The sequence below is a fragment of the Pundamilia nyererei genome, unplaced genomic scaffold (genome assembly GCF_000239375.1).
Source record: "Pundamilia nyererei isolate P.nyererei 1_Seehausen unplaced genomic scaffold, PunNye1.0 scaffold00184, whole genome shotgun sequence".
Taxonomy (NCBI): domain Eukaryota; kingdom Metazoa; phylum Chordata; class Actinopteri; order Cichliformes; family Cichlidae; genus Pundamilia; species Pundamilia nyererei.
The window spans coordinates 28,393-48,829 of NW_005187585.1; the positions used below are offsets into that span (position 1 = coordinate 28,393).

Below are 20,437 nucleotides of genomic sequence, written 5' to 3' on the forward strand. Positions count from 1 at the left end.
TATATATATATATATATATATGAAAACTGTGTCTGAACTTCCTAAAAACCTCAACCCTGGCTATGACAATAGACTCATTCGAACTTTAGAAACAAGTACATAGCAAATGAGTAAAAATCCTGCCTTTCACTCTGTCTTAAGTCTGTCTGCACATGTGCTCTTGTAAAAAACAAAACCAAAAAACCAAAAACTGTCAGAATACTGGTTGAGCAGATAAATGGCCAAAAAAAAAATCTGGCAAAGCAGAAGAAGCAAGCAAACAAGTGGGGGAAGGGAGGGAAAAAATGAGAGGGGAACGGGAGGCGAGGCGAGAGGAGACGCAGCAACAATAGGAAGGAGAGAGGGAGCGAGCAGTAATCAGCAGATCAGAGAGGAGTACACAAGCGGAGAGGAGGGAGATTATGTGGAAGAGTGTGATCAGTGAGTGAGGAGGGAAAGGCTGTCTCAAGGCACGAGCGGAAAAAAAATTCAAGAAATTCTCCCAGCAAGAATCAGAGATCCTCCAGTGAGAGGGCAATTAAAATGAATCAATTGCTTTCCTTTCTGCCTCCGATTATTACAAAGAGGGTCGTCACCTCAAAGCTGCAGCTTAGTTTCACTTTCGGAGGCAAATTCAAATCTTCAGCTTCACCTAACGATGCCAGACACTCTCCTCCGGGTTTCTGCTCCTATCACTCAGGCTTTTGGCTCTCTCAGTTTCCCCCAGAACAATGAGGGACTGAGCATTTATTATTTATTGGAAAAGATGTTTGTGTTCTTTCGAAAGCAGTCTGTGCGCGAGAGCAATGTGAACGTACGATTCGGAGTCGAATGGAGGGAGGGTGTGTGGCACAGGTGTAGGCCTGTGCGATTTCATCACTCTGCATGCAAATTTTGACCGAGGACGGCAGCGGCGACAGAAGACGGAGAGGGACACAGAGCGGGAGGAGAGGGATGAGGCGTGTGCAGGAAATGGATCGAGTGAGGAAGCGAGAGGGAAGAAGAGGGAGAGTGGGATGATAGAGCTGCAGGCTCGCTGTTTGTGCATGCATCTGCAGGCAAATTAATCACGAGATGGTCTTCTACTCCATTAAAATGCTAATGTAGGAAAATCTAGACATTTCCATATATTTGCAATATATCCCAGAGCCCAAAGAGTCTTATTATGCTAAGTGCAGACTGGGTGCTGGATATAGATGTAATGCAACGACAAATCTAAGCGAGATAAAGGCGAGATTAAAAGTTGGGTATGTAGAGAATTAAAGGGACGACAGGGCACATAACACTGGGCATTATGAATGTTGGAGAACATTCTGGATATTTGAAACTGAAGGGCTTAAAAAAGCTGTTTTGTTTTCTGTCACAGTTGAAATAAATATTATTTTATATAAGTGACTAATGAACTTGTACTTTACTTACTAATCTAAGAGAGCCATTATCTTATAATGTCACACAGACACACAAACACATATCACAATTTAGCCAAATCTGATTCAAATTCTGACAGTTGGCGGGTTTGTTATCGCAGCCAGTGTCAACAAAGAAGTGATCAAGCCACACCAGCACAGCCCGATGAAGCCGAACAGGGATGTTGCTGTCCGCTACATCTGTAAATAATCCTTCAGAATGATTCATTTCCAAGCTTGCATACTTATTCCACCACTGTGATCTCCTCTGTGCACAGAATTAGCTGCTATGCAAACTAAGAACAAAAACATTTGATTCAAAGCTCTCTTACACGTTAACGATCCTCAACGCTCGAGAGCTGCGTGTCGCCACATGGCAAACAAGCTGAGTTTTGTTAGGAAGCCCGAGATGTGACGGTGTGAAGCGCGCCGTGTGCAGGACGGTTTTCACAGCAGTGCAACAGAGCGACGGCTCGGCTGAGCAAACACAGTGCGGCCGACATACAGCGCTGCGGTGTTGATTGTTTATATCCACATTAGTGCTACAGTTAGAAATATAAATGTACAAAATGAATAAAAGTGCAATTCATAATGTGGCAGCGTCGCTCGAGCCACCTGACACAAATTCCAACAGAGTGGCCTATGTGACAATATAATAATAATAAAGAGAACTGGACTGACATTTATACAGCCGCACACATTCAACACATATTTTATCATCAGGTATGCCCGTTTAAATGCTTGTAAACTCAAATATCCCACCAGCCGATCACATGGCAGTAATTCTATGCATTGAGGCAGTTCTGAAGGCAAAAGGAGCTCCAACCCTGTGCTGGTCAGGTGGCCAGTGAATGTGTGTGCATCTATTTTTCTTTTTTTTAATCTCGTGTTAGTCACCAGTCACAGTGTTTTCAACTATATAGTATCATCAACATTTAAGACTCCATGGCAAACCTCTCAGCAAATAGGTGCTTTACTTGTGGTCTCGATTATGGACTGTATATCAAAGATGGGTGTGGCCTCCAGGTCTAAAAAGGTAAAGTGTGAGGAAGTGCATTAAACCTGTGGTCTTTGTTTGCTCCACATGGTTTACAGTGTCTTATTTTCCTTGACATCAAGTGTGATTGGATCATTTCTAAACTGGTCCTGCCTTTCCAAACAACTTCCCCCCCAGAGGAGAAGTTGTTTTTCTTTGTTGACAAAGACATCAATACATTTCATCGTATGTTTTTATCCTCGTGCTTAGTTTTATCTAGTTGTTATCTTGTTTTTGTCACAAAAAAGAAAGTTGTCGATGAAACCTATGATTAAAAGCTATTGATCAATGAAATTAACACTGCTAAATCATGCTGTACACCATGGATGAACTCTGGAGCCTGATGAGTTCATCGTCAGTCGCTGGTTTTTAAGTCTTAATTCAGCAGCAGCTTAATTCAAGCTCACTTTGTAAATTTCATAAAGCAGGGTATGATTTTCACTATTGTATAGCCGTGCTTTGACCGTGATTTACAATACAACTTTATTTATATACCACATTTGATTTGTCAGCTGGATCCACCCACAAAGGAGGATTTCAGCCAAAATGCTCAACCCATGACCCCATAAACTAATGACGTAAATAGTGGCTATGTTCATCTTCCATAAGCTTTCTGTGGTCTCTACCAGCTACTGAGAGTAGTAACTGGTTCACTGGGCTGCTGAATGCTTTACCATCTCCCCAGCTAGTTACCAGTTTGGTTTGCCTGTTATTTAGAGCTGAGCCGCCTGTGTACAGTGGATTTATAGGGCTTTGTTTGTTGAAAACAGATGCCTGAGTGTTTGAGCCAAAACAGTAAAGCGGAGGGCCAGAAAGATAAACTGCTCCTGTAGATTCTAAAAGGTTTGCTTTCATATTGTCAGCTGATACAAAAATAAAAACATATAGAAAATTAACACAAAACGTATTATTTGATTCATGTTGCAGTCACGTGTCACACAAAAGCCACACGTACACATGTCCTCACCTAGACTCGTGGGCTTGATGAGTTCGTCCAGCATGTCGTAGAAGGGCAGCCTCTGGAGCTTAACATCTGGATGCACCGGATGCAGTGTCGCTGAGGAGGGCAGGTGGTGCGTCAGCCCGGTCAGCTCGTGTTTCCCAGGACCGAGTAGCGAGAGCGGCAGTAACGCAGCAGGCGATGGGGCTCCACCGTGACCGGCGTGACCCTCGTAAGCCAGCTGCGTCAGGCCAGCAGGCAGCGCCGCGCCCCCTCCCCCGACCACTCCAGCTGTGGCCGGGTGGTGCGGCCCAGGCAAGGCCAGCTCTGAGTGAGAGACCATTTTGGCCGGGAAACGTCTTCGGTAGAGCTCTTTGATCTTCATGTGCACGGCGGGGCTGCAGCCGGCTTTCAGCAGATGCAGCGCCTTGGTCAGCAGCTCGTGCTTGCGTCCGTGCTTGTTGCGCCCGGCGTAGCCCAGCAGCACCTGGAGCTCCGACACCCGCAGGCTCATCACCATTTGCTGTGGTGGAGGAAGGGGTGAGAAAGACGATGAGCAATCAACTTTCAAGTTTCAATACCAAATATCTAAAGTAAGTAGTTAAAGCATGTTGTCATTTTTTGCCTGTGGCTTTACAAAAAGTAACAAAAACTGAGCTGCTGTGCAGCATTTAGCGTCAAACGCTCCATCGACCCTTTGAATTCAGCTTAACTGACTGGACTCTCGCTAACACGGTTGCCTTACATAAAAAAGATCCCGGTTTGAGGCTGTGAGGAGATACAAACCCAGCCTTAGAGGGTTACAAGCCGGTCTAATCCTTGTGCTCGACCCAAGCCAGGATAAATGGATGGATTCTGTCGGGAAAGGCAACTGCCAAATCAAATATCTGGATCTATCCGCTGAGGCGACCCCTTGGGAAATAAGGGAGAAGCCTAACCTTAAATTGAATTGCCTAGATCACAGTTTGTTGTCTCATGATTACTTAACTTAAAAACAAAACAAAAAAATCTCCACAGAGAAGAGGATATCTAAATAAACCCTCTGCCAGTTTAACACTGACGCATTCCCACAGCAGCAGAGTTCTTACTGTGTCCGGTGCCGGAGTTGGGGGATCGCTTCCAGCTGAGAAACAGGGCCACAGTCTGGCCGACTTTTTGGTTCAAGAAAGGTTTATCAACGCATATACTATTGTATAACAGAAAATAAAAGCTATTTTGTATCAAAGATTAAAAAAAAAAAAAAAAAAAATCACTGCAAAGTTCCTTGTGTTGAACGGTGGTTTGGTCGAAAGACAAGTATCCACTTGGAGCAGAGTGTGTAAATTACACGCTCGATGCAACGCACCTGACAGAGCTACAGATTTATGAGAGGCCCGGGACTGTTTTTAACATGGGAGCAGTGTTACTGTCATTTTGCCTTGGATCGCTCGGGACTGCCCACGGAGAGAGGCGGACGAGGAAGCTGCTGCAGACGAAGACTTCTGGCTGATTTATATTTCTACGTGTTTACATTGTTTTTTAATACAGATCCAAATTTGAGCTGAGTCTGCACGCTGATGTACTGTAGCTTAGCACAGCTAACACTTTGCCTCACAGAATTTTAGAAAGAACACACACACACACGCACACACACACACTGGCACTGAGGTGCATACAATAAGTCAGAGCAGCTTAATTTCTAACCTGTGCATGAGAACAGCACCTGTCCAAGCGCTGCAGAAAACACTCACCCTGGGAAGCAGTGCACTGTACTGTCCATTTTTTTTTAATAAAAGAGAAATATAAGCATTAACCAACAAAGGAGTCTTTTACTAGCTCACAATGTGAGACTGAGGCTGTACCTCCCAGGGGGTAGCGCGATGGAGTAGGTGCAGGAAAGCATGGGGGAAAAAGTGCCATTCAGTTTAGCTTCAGAGCCAGCAGCACTAGCAGTTCGTCATCTAGCAAAACCGACTGTACAAATACTGAATAAGATTCTCACTGCCTTATAAATCCACGGGCTTTAACTTAAACTCTCAGCGAGTGTAACGAGTACATCCATAACCTGAGATAAATCCATCTTAAGTATCTGCAACTAGCAACAACTTCCTCGATGTGACAACCAGTGAGCTTGGAGGAACCTCAGTCACTTCAGTCTTTGTGTGTTTGAGGCTTCGGCTCCTTCACACGAAACTCGAAGACACAAAGCAAGACTTTGTCAGATTGTTAAGAGCAAACAATGATCGGGGCAAAAGAGCTGAGCGCGTGCTCTTTAATCTAAAGATAAGGAGTGGGCGGATGAAGACGTTTAAATGAAACATCAGCTCATTAAGCAGCATCCATTATACATGAGGAAACCATATAGCACAATCCTTAAAGACACGCACACCTACAGGGTACACTAAGAGTGCCTTGGATAAACTTCCTCCCTTCATCTCCTTTAATGACAGAGGAGCTAAAAATGCACAAACACACACCCCTTAAATGACAAAGCGCACAGATCTGCTGGTGCCCAGTCTGTCAGCTTTGATTAAAGTAATCCACACACACACGCACACAGAGTCATTTTTAGTTTTATGTACAGAATCTGCATGCGTCTGCAAAGGTTTTGACACTTCAATATACAAGATTTAAATTAGCTTTTTATACTGATGCATATATATCGATGCAAACTTACCCCATGGTTCCACATTTAATAGACATTTAAAACGTCATACATGATCACTTTAGGCTACTTTTAAAACCTAACCACAGAGGGGACTTTTTACACATGAAAAACAAACAACAAACCTCAATTTGTACTGCGGAAATAGATTTTCTGTCCTTCCACCTAACCCACACAATCTAATTTATCTCCTCCACAGTAGTCCATCAGGAGGATTCGGAGACATGTTTCAACAACAAAGTAAATGCCATTAATAAAATCTGCTAATTGCATTTCGCAATCATCAGGAGGGGAACTGCCCCGTACCTAGAAAATTTTTGTTTCGCTTCCTCCGTGCAATCCTTCCCGACTTGACCAGAACGCTGCCAAAGTCGTGGCGTGAATGTTGAAGGTGAAAGAAGTGAAATCGGATTGCTCTTGAATATTATGTACATGTTAATCTCACTTCGTTTTTAGCACGGGGTGGCCCAGGTGTGAAAGCAACCTCTGGCTCTCATTCGACCACAGGACTGTAGTGCGTAATTAAAACAGACGCGCTATATTAACGGGAGTTTTGAACGGAACTGAAACCCCTGAAGTGTGACAGTTTACAGTAAATCTTCTTCCACTATTGCACACGAAGGTTTCAGAGCCTGCAAAAGGCAGCAAATCTAATTTCTACTTCAAACAGCAGGATGACACTATTTGAAACCAAACAAACATTTTCTGATAAAATGAGAGGCAAAACAAGTCAGGAGTTGTGTTGTGCAAAATCTTCGTCTAAATCAAATCCTTTCTAGTATAAAAGCAGCAGCAGCTAATGACAGCTGGACTTCAACCTATGACCCACTAACTCCAAGCCCTCAAAGCAGACACCTGTTCAGGTCCTTTGTTAATTTGTCCCTCAGTGTCAGGAATTCAAGGCTGCAGTTCTGCTGTAACGTCCATAGATGTCTGAGGGACAGCATCTACTTGAGGTGACTGCTGTTGTCATCTGGCACTATATGAATAAAAGTGAATTGAATCTGCTGCAAATGATCTCAGTGGTGGCACAGTTTTGTTGCCCAAAACAATGCAATCTCTGCTCACCATCTGCCCTGCTCGCCAGGTTTGCTTTTTGCTTTTGTCCTCTTTCCGAAAGTAAAAATTGAACTTGATTTCCACGAAACTGGGCAGCAGCACTTCCAGGAAGCTAAAAATCTAAAAATAGCAAAAGAACTAGAAGTGGAGCAGAGACTAATGACAAATCGGATATGGTTTGCCTTTTTTTCCCCCCTTCAGGTGTGCAGAACTTTTTGAATAAGCACTATGCCGTATATCTATGAACAACTACATCAATATTTATACTACTCGATAATGTATTTGGCCTGTAATATGTCAGTTAGTATATTAAAAAAATGCACCAGTATGTCTTTTAATGTTGTTTGTAATTTAAACAAACACATATCCAGCCACTTTATTAGGTATACCTGCTCAACTGCTCTTTAATCTCAATGTCTAATCAGTGAGTCACATGGAAGCATTTGGAAGCTGGCAAATCTGCAGCAACTGTGTGATGCTGTCATCTCAATATGCAGCCAAATCTCTGTTTCCAGCACCTTGTTGATTCTGGTACAAGCAAGGTGTACTTAATGAAGTGGTTGGTTAGTGCATTTCACGTAGTGCCAGAAGTTACCAAATATTTAGATTTAAAACTACTGAATTAGAACTTTGAGCCAATCCTGATTAGGAATTTACTGAAACAACAACCTGATTATCAATTTTGTTACAAGTGAATTGAAGTTGACTGTCACAAGGTTCTTAAAAGTTAGTGTTTTGCGATGACCCAGTTTATGGGGGTTGTTTAGTGCCTGCAGGAAAAGGAAACCATTTTACACAACCTGGGCTCCAAAGTGACAGAGCACAGGCTGCTGTTTACAGACCAAACACTGCATCTTGTGTACAGCTGCCACATATGCATAACCATGCACATCCGCGTTCATTTGTGTTTCGCGAGCACTGATTTACATTCGTTTCTTTCTTCCCTTAACTCTAACCACTGCTTGCCTAACGCTAACCACACAGCAGGTCTGCACCCTAAATCGGATGATTTACGTTACGGGGACTTTCTTTTTGTTCCCCAAAATAAAAGGTGAGTCCCCACCGTGTAAATAAGGCGTGCAAACAAATTTTACCAGTCAGAATATAGATCTGTCCTTTGTTGCTGCACAGAGTCAAGGCAGAAAACAGAAGGCAGACGACCATATGTGAATGTAATTCTGATGCCTCTGGTCTGAAGTGCACTGCAGTTATAAAAACACATCAGTCAAAGACAGACGGCTACTACAGCAGAAAGCTCAATCACAGGTGCAGCACACAGCCAGCAGCTGTCTCTTGATGGATTTTTCAAAATCTAGATGTCTTTAAAAAAACTAAAAACTAAAAAAACCACACAAAAAAATCCCAGAACAACCATTTGGATTTGAATCCAGTATCATTTCTTTCAGTATCCTGAGACAGACAGATATCGGGAGACCCGCAGTTTATTGGTTCGATCCAGCAGCTCTCCTGCTGGCGACACAAACGACCACTTCAATGAAATATGCATGTGCACGACAAGTGGGGGGAGGGGGGAGGTGGAAAAAAAGGACACCGGCCGCCCACTATTTCATACCCACATGCTAAGCCCCCTACCGCCACTAAGCCCCGCCTCCACCCTCTCTCACTTCAACGCAAACACACACAAAAGACAGGCAAATACGGACAAGAACAAACATCACCTAACATAAACTGACACACACACACAAACTTCCAACACACTGCGGATGTGTAGCATTCCTCTAGCTCCCAAACGAGAGTGAGAGGGAAAGAGAGAGAGACAGAGAGAAAGAGAACAAACAGAGGAGAGAAAACACTGGCTGTGGAGGTGTTGGAGGAGCGACAGATGAACAGATCACAGCCCTCACTCTCTTCCCTCTGTCAATCACTCTTCTTCCAGGACAGGTGGCCTCCATCGGGCTCCATCTCTTTGGGTCAACAACAGATGATCGGCATTTGCGAGTGATTTATAAGACAGTTTTGTTTGTTTTTTACCTGCAAATCTACTAAATTTAAAAAAAAAAAAAAAAAAATCTACTGCATCAGCTTATGGCTCTAACCTGAAGGAGCCTTGTGTTCTTCTCACACAAGCAAAGCTAAACCAAGCGGAGCTTCAAGCAGAAGGAGAACAGCTCAAAGGTGGCTGTAGCTCAGGTGGCAGAGCAGGTCAGCCCCTAATCAGAAGGTCGGTGGTTCGATCCCAGGCTGCATCCTGGCTGCATGCCAAATATCCTTGGGCAAGATACTAACCCCGTGTTTGCCTACTGGTGGTGGTCAGAGGGCCCGGTGGCGCCAGTGTCCGGCAGCCTCGCCTCTGTCAGTGCGCCCCAGGGCAGCTGTGGCTACAATGTAGCTTGCTATCACCAGTGTGTGAATGTGTGTGTGAATGGGTGGATGACTGAATGTAGTGTAAAGCGCTTTGGGGTCCTATGGACTAGAAAAGCGCTATACAAATGCAGGCCATTCAAAGAGTAACATCAAAAAATCTGTGTGTTTTTTCTTCAGGTGAAACTCTAATTTTGTGACTCTTACAGATAGTGCCGTACAATACTGCAAAATTTGGTGCTGAATTGATACCAATAAATACAGGGCCAGTACTGCCGATACCAATACTTTTAACATTTAATGAGCACTAAATCACTCAGATTTTCAACAATAATTCGTTAATGCGATAAAACACACCGTTCAGCTTTTCGTGTATTTTAGAACATTTTCTCTTTTTTTTGGAGATGTTGAATATAAACGCGCCTGTCTCTAAAGCAGTTGAGGTTCGGGTGTGAAATTCATGGTTTTCAGGGTCTTTATCGTTAACTCGGTTTTCCTGGGTCTTTTCCCGTGTTGCAGTTGTGTGTCTTATTTTGAAAGAAATATTTACGCGTTACCATAGCGACCAGAGAGCATAAAAGGGAAGAGAGGAGGATGTTACTCTCAGCATTGTTGGCGCATTTCAGGAGGATGCTGCTAATAGAGATGCACAGTTACACAGTGAATTTGCGTTTATTAATATAATTACAAAATACCACAGTTTTTGTCTTGGTCGTATCACTTTATTTTGTTGTATTTATCCACGACACCTTGACAGCCGGTCCGTGAAAATATTGGTTAAACCAGTTTGTGGCGCAAAAAAGGTTGGGGACTACTGCTCTAAAGAAGTTTGGGTCAACTTGTGTTGTTTAAATGTGATGTATCTGGAACCTAGAATAGGTTCTTAGTGCTGAACTGGACTTTTAAAATATTTCAAAGGGTGGAATCGTCGAATGTTGGGTGCTTTTGCTGGAAAAATGCCTTTAAATAGTTGAAGATAAGGTTTGTATTCGACAGCTGATGAATGAAAATAGATTAATCCTTCGAGGACTACCCTGTTAGGATATTACAGATAGCTATAAACAAAGCATTATTTGCCTGTTAATTTGTGAAAAACTCTAATGCACACACACACACACACACACACACACACACACACACACACACACACTTCACAGAGAAGCAGTGGCCTGACGAAACAGCTAACCTGTGCCTGCTTTATTCATGACCCAGATCAAAGCCTCAGAAAAACAATGTACTGCTTTAAAGTGATATCAAAGAGGTATTTTGACATTTAGTGTCACAACATTAACAACCAGTGTGACATATGTTGCTTGCTGCTCTCCTGACGACATGAAAGCAGAAAAACATTCTCACTTTATTAGTCAGAATAAGTCTGAAACGCGGCGTTCAGCCGTGCGTCGTTGCTGGTTCGGCTGCGGCGAAAAGCCGCCGGTTAAACAAAGCTCGTTTGTGGGAGAATGTGCTCCATTGTCTTAGTTCGGTGAAACAACTTGACGTGTAGGTGCGAAAGGAAGCTGCAACAAAGAAAGGAGAGCGAAAGACGGAGAGAGGATACAACACAAAGAGAGTAGCTAGTGGTGACAGGGGAGTTCTTACACACACAAAAACACACGCACACACACACTGGTGACCAGAGCAGAGACGTTTCATTTACCAGTCTGTGGCATTTTCAGCAAAGCATGCTGGAATTGAAGTACACAGTTTTGAACTGAAGTAAAGAAATAAGATTTTGATTGTTTTATTAAATTTGCTAATCTTGAGCTCGCTCATAATTGGTTACATAATCAGACTCCCCGGGTCCTCTGTGAACTCATGTTTCCACTTTGCACTGAACAACATGCAGCATCCAGTGGGAGCTGTAAGATGTGTATACTTAAGTTATTAAATTTGGAAAACCAGATTTTACCTATGTAGATGATCTTTTTACCTGCAGAGCTCGAACCGGATCCTGATCGGGGTCCTTTAAATGTAAACCATGCCGTGTAGTCATAAATGGTCTGCTGCTTCTCGTCTAAGGCTCCAGCAACACAAGTCCAGTTTTCCTCAACCATTTAGCAACCAGCTGTGAGTTAGTGGGGGAAATTGGCCGCGTTGGTGGTGCACTGAAAACCTTTGTGAGATTGCTCAGGTCACAAGCAGACTGGCGGAGTTGCCTGTAGTTTGCACGGAAGACACCAACGTGAATGCAAATACTGGCTGAAGGGTAGTGAACCTGCAAGAAATCTGACGCAGAGCGGAAACAAATACAGTTGCCTTCAAAAAAAGATGTGCCTTTTGAAACATGCTGATTTACTTTGAAGGCAAACACTCTTCCGGTTTGTGAAGCCCTTTTCAGATTTTACTCAGTGAGATGTAGCAAGTGTTTGCAAAGAGGTCAACATCTTCCAAGCAAGCCACAGACGACTGTGGCAGTCTGCTGGTGACTGAAGCAAATCTCATAGAGGGCTGTGGTCCAGCCCCCTCTTTGGGACTTTTGGTTAGCAATAGCCAGCAACCTCATGCAACCACTTGCCAAATGGTTGGGAAACACAAGGAGGTCGCCAGGAGGTTGTTAACCAGTCAACCTTGTACTGCTTTGTGATTTTAGTCTATGTATTTATTGTGACCAACTCATGTTGCTGGGTTTTATGTATTTTAATATCTATTTATGGATGGACCTTGCAGATGAACTCGGGTTTAGCGTACTGTGGTGTGTTGTTATTGCAACAACCTCTTGCTTATATAAACAAACAATACAATAAAAATCAAACAGAAAAGCCTCTAAATCTGTCTGCTCAAAACATGGTGTTAAAACTGAATCTCACAATAACCTAGGATGATGAAATTCCTTCAGGTGAGCAAGAAACAGCATTAAAAATCTTTTCAGAGTCCGCTGACCTAGGGCTGTTCGATATAACAATATATATCGGATGATGATATAAAAACATCTATCGTTTCATTTTACGATATCGTTTGTTTCGTGATGTCGCAAAATAAACTGTTCGCGGCAATATTTTTTCATCGTTTTGATGGTCACTGTAGTGGCTATATTAATTTCTTAAAGTTCTCTCTTTCTCTTATATTTAATATAACCACACTAGCGACTGTTTTTATGCTTGTCGTTAGCAACAACGACGGTAAAACCATCGCGTGTCCGCTTGTTTATGTTCCACATAAACCTTTCACAATAAAGCTCAAAATCCTGTTGAGACTTTTCAAAATAAACTGTGAAAAAGTGAAAGAGTATGCAGCGTATTTACGGATCAGAAGCAAAAAAAAAAAAGAGCCATCAGGTCCTAAAAAATAAACCTTAGACTCAAACGTTAGAACAGGCTTTTCCCTGCAGCACGCCGTGTAATAAATACTCACAAAGAAAACGGCGTCCGTTACAACTTATGTCTAAAAACATATCGTTTTATGCGTCGGTTAAAACACTCGACTCCAGGTACACGACGCCGAGCTGGAAACACTTCACTCAAGTTGAGCTGCAAGAGATTCACAGAATTTACAGAAAATATAACATTTTTGTGATTTATATCGTTATCGGGACGATAGATGTCTTATATCGGGATATGAGATTTTTGTCATATCACACAGCCCTACACTGACCATCACTCATACAATTCAACTCATAATCTTTCAAAGAGAATCAATAGAGACATGGTGCAAACCACTGAAGAACCCACAGAAGGCAGCTAAGATTAAATTTGCAGCTTTTGGATAAGCGTTATTTTTGGATACATCTGACTTGAGCCTCCCTGGATCTGTCGGTTCATGTGCAAAAATCAAACCAAACTGGACTGATGCAAAGTGAAGCATGACGGTAGGAAAACAAAGTCAGGCTCTTTTTCTTACAATTGTGCACGAGTACTATAAACCTTTAAATGTACAGAATGAATTTCTAAGTTAGTATGCTTACAGCAGTTTCTAAACGAGCTATTATCAAGAGATAATGGAGCAGCTTTTATATGGACAATGATCCAAAGCATAAATGGTAAATCAACTGGTTCTTACATAGTGGTTTTCTACTTGACCAATCAAAGCACTCACTTCATTCACCCTGTTCATACAAGCACTTCTTTCTACAGCTGAGTGCCATCCAACATTCACGTGTTCATACTCTGATAAAGGCACTGGAGACCAACTTGGGGTTTAGTATGTTGCCCAAGAAGACTTAGCCATGCACACTGCAGAACCTCCAACTTTCTGATAAGTAGATGACCCGCTCTACCTCCTAAGGTACAGCCACCAGTATCTGTTATGATTAAAGTCTTAGAATCCTGACCTCAGTGCCATGGAGTCCCTTACTTAAATTCAAAGTCTGCAGCTCCAGAGGTTAAGAGGTTCTGCCAGTGAAAACATTGTGAACATGATCCTCACTGCTTGGTCTCCACACACTTCTTTGCCTTCATTAGAGCTGTCTATCTATTGTTTTACCTACAGAAGAAACAACGTCACAGTCAGCAAAGGAGCCTCAAAAATGTTGCTTTTCCACCAAAAGTCAACACGGTCGAAAATTCCACGAATTTTAAGAACAGATGGAACCATGCGAAAATTAATCTGCCTGTTTAACTCCACTGGCAGAGAACAAACACTGAAACATCAAGGTTCAGCTCGCAGATTTATTTTTCAGGTGCAGAACAGAGGCGTGCTGAGCAACAGGTCTCACAGACCAGCGTGAGATCTGTTCCCAGGACTTGAGAAAACAACTGGACAAAGAGTTCAATTAGATCTACACCTCCTTTCAACCTCTTTTATCACAGAACACACAGATGAAGGCATACTTTCCGACTCACCAATGACCAACTAATCTCTATAAACCACGTATATAAACATGCGGATTCGAGGCCAAATAAAGGACAAAATTTTAAGTAGACTTTTCTGTCAGTGGTCTGCTTCCAATCTGACTGCTCTTGGCCAATCAATCAAGGTTTTTTTGTTGTTGCTTTGTTTTTTTTCTTAGATTTCCACAATCATAACCAATGACAAGCAAAGCACGGTAAGGTTTGTCCAGGATATCCACTGGCTATACAGAGAGCCCTGAAAGATGGAGGCCAGTATTGCAAAAGGCTGACAGGATCCTGATGAATAGTTAAATCAAATGCCAATCATCAGACTAGCCAGGCTTCCCGCATTAAATAGAAAAAAATATATATAACGCATAACCTAACAACCGAAAAAACAACAAAAAAAGAGATAAGAATAAATTGAGAGTCTCTGTGTTTTTGGAGACAGTACCAGTGATCACAGAGAATAGGAGGGAGGTTTAATGAGCTGAGACTCAGCAGAATAACTGAGCTGATGTTCCCTGTGATGTACAGTTTTGTTTTTGTTGACCAAAGGGGAGCAAGATGGCATTCAGCCATACCCCACTGTTTCATCATTTCAGTGTGGATGATGAGCTGTGCAAATTGGGCACCGATAAATGGCTTTTAAAAGGATTTGTTTTTGCGTACACCTCTTTAGTGTTCACTTGGAGCTTGACTTAAAACATAAAAAAGAGAACGCACTGACATCATCTCTCCCAATAGGTCTTCAGGGTTGGGGGAACAAGAACTTCATGACCTTTTCAGGGTTTACACACAATGAAATTTAATTCCTGTATTGCTTTCTTAGCTGCGATGTAACAATTATTTATCATTATATCATATTTAAGTATTTTTCTATCATTCTGCAGTCCTAAATTCTGCGCTATTTAATTAAAGCGACATGAAATGGATGTTCTTACAAATTAAAAATGCTTCGTTTCATTTTGATAAAACTGGTCTATTATGAGCCAGTGAACTTATTTGATTTAGTAGCAACACTTCTAAAAGATCTAATGCACAGACTAATACTCTGCAAAAAGGATTTAACCGCCTCCTGCAGCACAGTCCCACATTTAATTTATCTAATGTCTCCTGACAGCCAGCAATCACATACAAAAACACTTTACAAATAACGTTACTGCCAATGCCTGTGAGAGAAAATACTCACGACTTTTGCTAATTTAATTGCAGACTTTTTTATACCATCAGAGGCCTTTCTGAGGACACTGCGTTCAAAGCTTTTTTAGACTTTTCATACCTGCAGACACCCAGCAGATTCCTGTCAGACTGGAAAGCAGTTTGTGCGGGGGTAATAATTTGCTGTGTCCAGAGCTGTGGAGAATGATGGATAGAGGGATGATGGGGGATGGGGAAGAGAAAGCAGCTGAGCCTCCAAACCGAATGAAATTCTCCACAGCTCCAGTAAAAACACAGCGGGGAGGGGCGGGAGGGAGGAGGGTGGCCATGCTGGAGGTACATGGACGCATTAGCTGAACAGATTCACATTTACTGGTCACCACGCTGATATTGCACTGCTGAAACCCCAGCTAAGCTCTTTTGTTGGGGACATGGAAACATGTTCAAATGTTGTTGTTCTTTTGTGATTTTTAGAATATGGGTTTATTTTGCAATATTTGTAACAGATTTCAGGATGCAGCTTCTCCCTTTTGGTATGGATAGTAACATTCTTTAGGTGCAATAAGTAAAATAAAACTCATTTTATTTCTTCTCATTAATCATCATCTTCTTCTGCCTTTGGAGCCGATCCACCTAAACCTCTACGGTGAAAAATGTTAAAATTGAGCCCCTGACTGGAGACTGCCTCCTGATTCTTTTCATCATGCCTGTCCCTCAAGAACTCTAGGTGATCAAGGTTGGAGGTGTGGTCATGCACATGACTTATGAACCATACGCCTAATTTTTTAAAGCAAGTAATTTATCGAATTAAGCCAATTTCAAAGCGCCTCATCATGCAACTTCCTGCCATATTAGGTTATTTTAAAACCTTTTCACAGGAAAGAAATTTCCTCCACACAAAATTGCTCTACATGGCCTCCAGAACACACTTCACAAAAACGACCAACTGGATTCACGACTTCCAAAAGTATTTGTTGAAATCTTGCAGACATGAGAAAAATGAGTTAATGATCACGATTTACAATGATCATGAAATAATTTGTTCAAATACTCACACTGAAAAAAGATTTTTCTCTTCGCACTATTCAATCATTTCATGTAACCATTGTTAACTGTTGCAGTTTTGGAGTAGTTTAGTCATTTTTTTCACTAATATGCACCTGGGAGGTTGTAGTTACCATCCCTCAAGCTTTATGTGCACACAGCGCTCCCCACAGATATACTCAAGGTTACTCAGATTATGAAGTGATGATTCAACTATGAAAACGTCATGCCTTTCAAGCCTTGAAATAGATCCAAATGCCAGTCATCTTACACTTAAAACCACCAGGACTTTAACATCCAGGACACCTGAAATAACACCACCTGCTTTTTAACTCCACTGCAGCATCAGTTTAAAAACACAGCTCTAAACTGAAAATAGCATATTCTAATGCCTGCATGCAGCATACATGGTACACGCTTTGCTCACACACCTGTTGGTGCTGCTGAGCTGCAGTAAATGCAGCGGAGCTATTATGAAAGGAAACAGGCAGCACGGGGGTCTGTCTGATGAGGTGTTGGAAAGTGGTCAGTGCCCGAGCTGCCCTAAATAGGCTGTTCTGTCAGGAGAGCCACCGGCCTCGAAAACTGCCGACTTTGACAGGCAGTGAGTTCTGGTTACTGAGAAACTCCTAATCGGTACTAGTTATCAGCTCCACGTTTGTTTGAATTTGCTATTTTGGTGATAGTACTGACGTCAACTGCGTTTTCACATCATCTTGATAAAAGCTCGCTTGCCTTTTGTCTTGCTCTGTCATCTGCGCTTTTATTTTTCTACCCAAGCAGAGGTTCTGAGTCAGAATGATTACTCAAAAACTACAGATTGAAGGAAGCATGATGGTGAAGTAGAGTGCTGGCAATCAATAAATAAGATTTTTAAAGAAACAATATATTCAACTGTTTCTAGATTCGCTCTTACTTCAGACTGCTACAAAGTGGGCAAGCAGGGCTGTCAGACTTTCCCTAAAACAAAGAAATAACAGAATAAAGACACAAAACTCATTAAAATCATCGTTTTCTTTTATACAAAAAGGTACACCTACTGAGACCTGAGCTAGGATGCAATTTTAATTTCGCCCAGCTATCTGGGATTATTTAGACCTGAAAAGGATGCAAACTAAGCATCAAAGTAATTTTTTAAATGAAGTGCTGTATTTCAAAGTGGAGGCGTTTATTTTACAGGACAGTACAATAAAATCACCATTGCCCACTAAAGTATAGAACACAATGACAAAAATCCACAATGTAATGTCTCCATATGATTATGGAAGAGGAGACGCGCCATTCTTACTGGAAGCGTTGACATCATCGAGGCTTGTCTCGACCAGTGTGTAACATTTGTTCTGTGAGGGATTTTAAATAATGTTAATATCTTTTTGGCACTTAAAAGCCTAAAGCTCATTAATGTCTCTTCACCTTTATTTGAACTATAATAATCTTCTTTTGGATTTAAACCAAACAGAACCAGCTTTGGGACTAGCTGAAGTCAACTTTTCCCCAAATTTTTCAATCATTCGGCACTGCTACATACATTTTTAGCACTCATATTTATGGCTGCCATTAGGTATAAATTGCATCACAGTAAAGCTCAGCATTTAAATGTACAGTTACACATTTTCATCCTATTCAGATGTCCCAGGTGTCATGACAGTGTAACAATGAGCACGCATATGCAACACCAGAACAAAGTGTAATTCAGCCATCATAACTTTTCACCTGCAGCTGTGGTTTTCCTCCTGTGAAACGTCTACGTGTAATTGTCTTTTTTTTCTCAGCGTGCTTTTATCTTAATTTTAATCACACAATGCTAAAAGAGAAAGTAAGAACAGGTGCAAACAGGAAATTAGAAAACAAACACACACACACTCATTTCAGTTGTCATGCAAAGTACTTCAGTTCAATTGAGCACACACGCAAAGGGCAACCACAAAGACGGGAAAAGCACACCGCAGAACTGGCACACAAAGAGTTAGCATGTGGTGTGATGAGAAATAATGCATAGGAACTCAAACACACACTCACACACACACACACAACATCAGGAGCTATGCACAGCATGCTGATGCAAACCTCAAATGCACTCTTCAGCCGCATGACCGTCATATGACATGCACACACCGACACTTTGCTCATGTGTACTAGACCAAACCTACACAGCAGCTGAAAAGCCACAACCGGCTCAAAAACCAACATTTCCCAGGAGCTGATCAAAGACTCAGAGATTTGTGATACCGCTGATTAACTCCACTTGGGCTTAAGAAAAGATTGGGTGCGAGATTGAAATAGCCTGCTACAAATTTAGCCTGCACAGGAGGACAAATTTAGGCTCGCTTTTTTTCCATTGCCTGAGGTGACACAGAACACCATAAATATTTTCCTTCCCGCATGACGACACCGAGACTCAAATCGCCAGACCACACCTTGATACTGAGTTAAACTTGAAGCTTGCAGCATTGGCATTAATCACTTCACACTTTGAAGCTTCGGATTAAATGTTTTACAGAAAAACTGCCTCCCAACTGAAGACGAGCTGATGTACAAGAAAAAAATCTTAAATCTGCCAAATTAATATTCAAATCAGACACATTTGATGCAAGCTTGCACATTTTGATAAGCAGCAAAAATCCCAAGCGCTACTCATAGGTTTCCTCAGGCTCTGCATTACACACAGGTGAGTTCCCCATGAAAGCACCAAATAAAATCATTGAGAAGAATAAACTGTAACGCCCACACGTCCCCTTCTTTCTCTCTTCCCCTCTCATTGCTGTGCGTTTGGTTAAATAACATTTAAATGTCAATATGATCAAATGAAATTTCCATCCCCCAACAAAGATGCCGTGTTCACCGAAGACGAGCGATGCCCGACAAAAATTCAACCCAGAGTCACGACCAAAGGTCAGCTGACAGCCACAGACCCATTCATGCTGCCTTAAACCTCTCCGTGCAGGGTTGACTGGGGATAACAGCTTTTATTTAAAGAAAATTGAACATAGAAACAAACAGAAACAGTACAGTGAAACAGCAAAGTGCATAAGGTGGGTTGTATGTACCACTCGTGATCGGCAGTCTTAGCATGTGATTTTTTCTAATTGCATGTTGGGTATGATAAGAGGAACTGACTCTCTCTTTTCTTTAAAAAAAAAACTGTCACTTTGTTGTTTAATATTGAAGTTAATTTCTCTAAATCTGCATGATCTGTTAGCAAACTGAGTCATTTATTTATTGATGACTCATTTTGTTCTGTCTTTCCAGTTAGGTCACACTGGGGGTTTTTCGTGGGTTTTTTGGGCAGTGGCTATTAAGGATATTAAGTTTGGGTCAATGCCTTGTTTTTACATCCAAATCTTAATTATCAATGAAAAAGTGCGTGAAGTAATTTCGATAAATGTCGAGAAAAACAAAGAATATGCAGACAATCAATCACTGATTTATGAGGCCCACAGTACAGTGGTTTGTACATTTGCCTCTCAAGTGAAAGATCCCTGGTTCGATCTCAGGAGGAGATGCAAAAATCTCTATAGGGTTGCTTCAAGAAGGGCATCTGGTGTTAAAAGAACAAAGAAAAATCAAACATGTGGATCGACCTGCTGTGGTTGCCCCATGTGAATAAGGAGGCAGCCAAAACTAGATGCTTCTTCTTCACTATCGCAGCATATAATCACCCACAACACAGACTGCATTCATATGTGGCTTTCAAAATAAAAGACACCACCAGATTAAGCCGAAGCTGCTAATGATCAAACTGACCACTTTAAGCTTTTCTCATTCAGATCTTGGTAAGAATGATTTCAGCGTGTGTATCACTGTACGCCGTTTCATCTCTAGCCTTTATACAACACCAGACCGGCGTTAGAAGCCTTGAGCAGCCAAAATTGTTTCCCTTTGAGCTCTGTGTTTGCTGGCGGAGCTAAAAAATTCACTGCAATATACTTGGTTTTGAGGAGGCGAACAGTAATGCAGTGCTTTGGAGTCCCTGGAGACTGGGAGATGGTGAGACTAATAATGTTGTGCCAAGCAGTTTCTGCAAAGGTTTCTGCAGGATGTGTGTGTTTGCGAGTGGTTGTGTGGAGGCTGTGTAGGTGG

The 20,437-nt window shown here is 41.9% G+C and overlaps 1 protein-coding gene across 1 annotated transcript in view; it reads right to left on the reverse strand.

Moving 5' to 3' along the window:
• The window catches only part of LOC102200240 (E3 SUMO-protein ligase PIAS1-like), a 52,897-nt gene that overhangs the window by 22,899 nt on the left and 9,561 nt on the right, over positions 1-20,437 (reverse strand). The window contains exon 2 of the mRNA XM_005746819.1: positions 3,389-3,884. Coding sequence (XP_005746876.1) covers positions 3,389-3,884 — 496 coding nt within the window. The remainder of the gene's footprint in view (positions 1-3,388; positions 3,885-20,437) is intronic.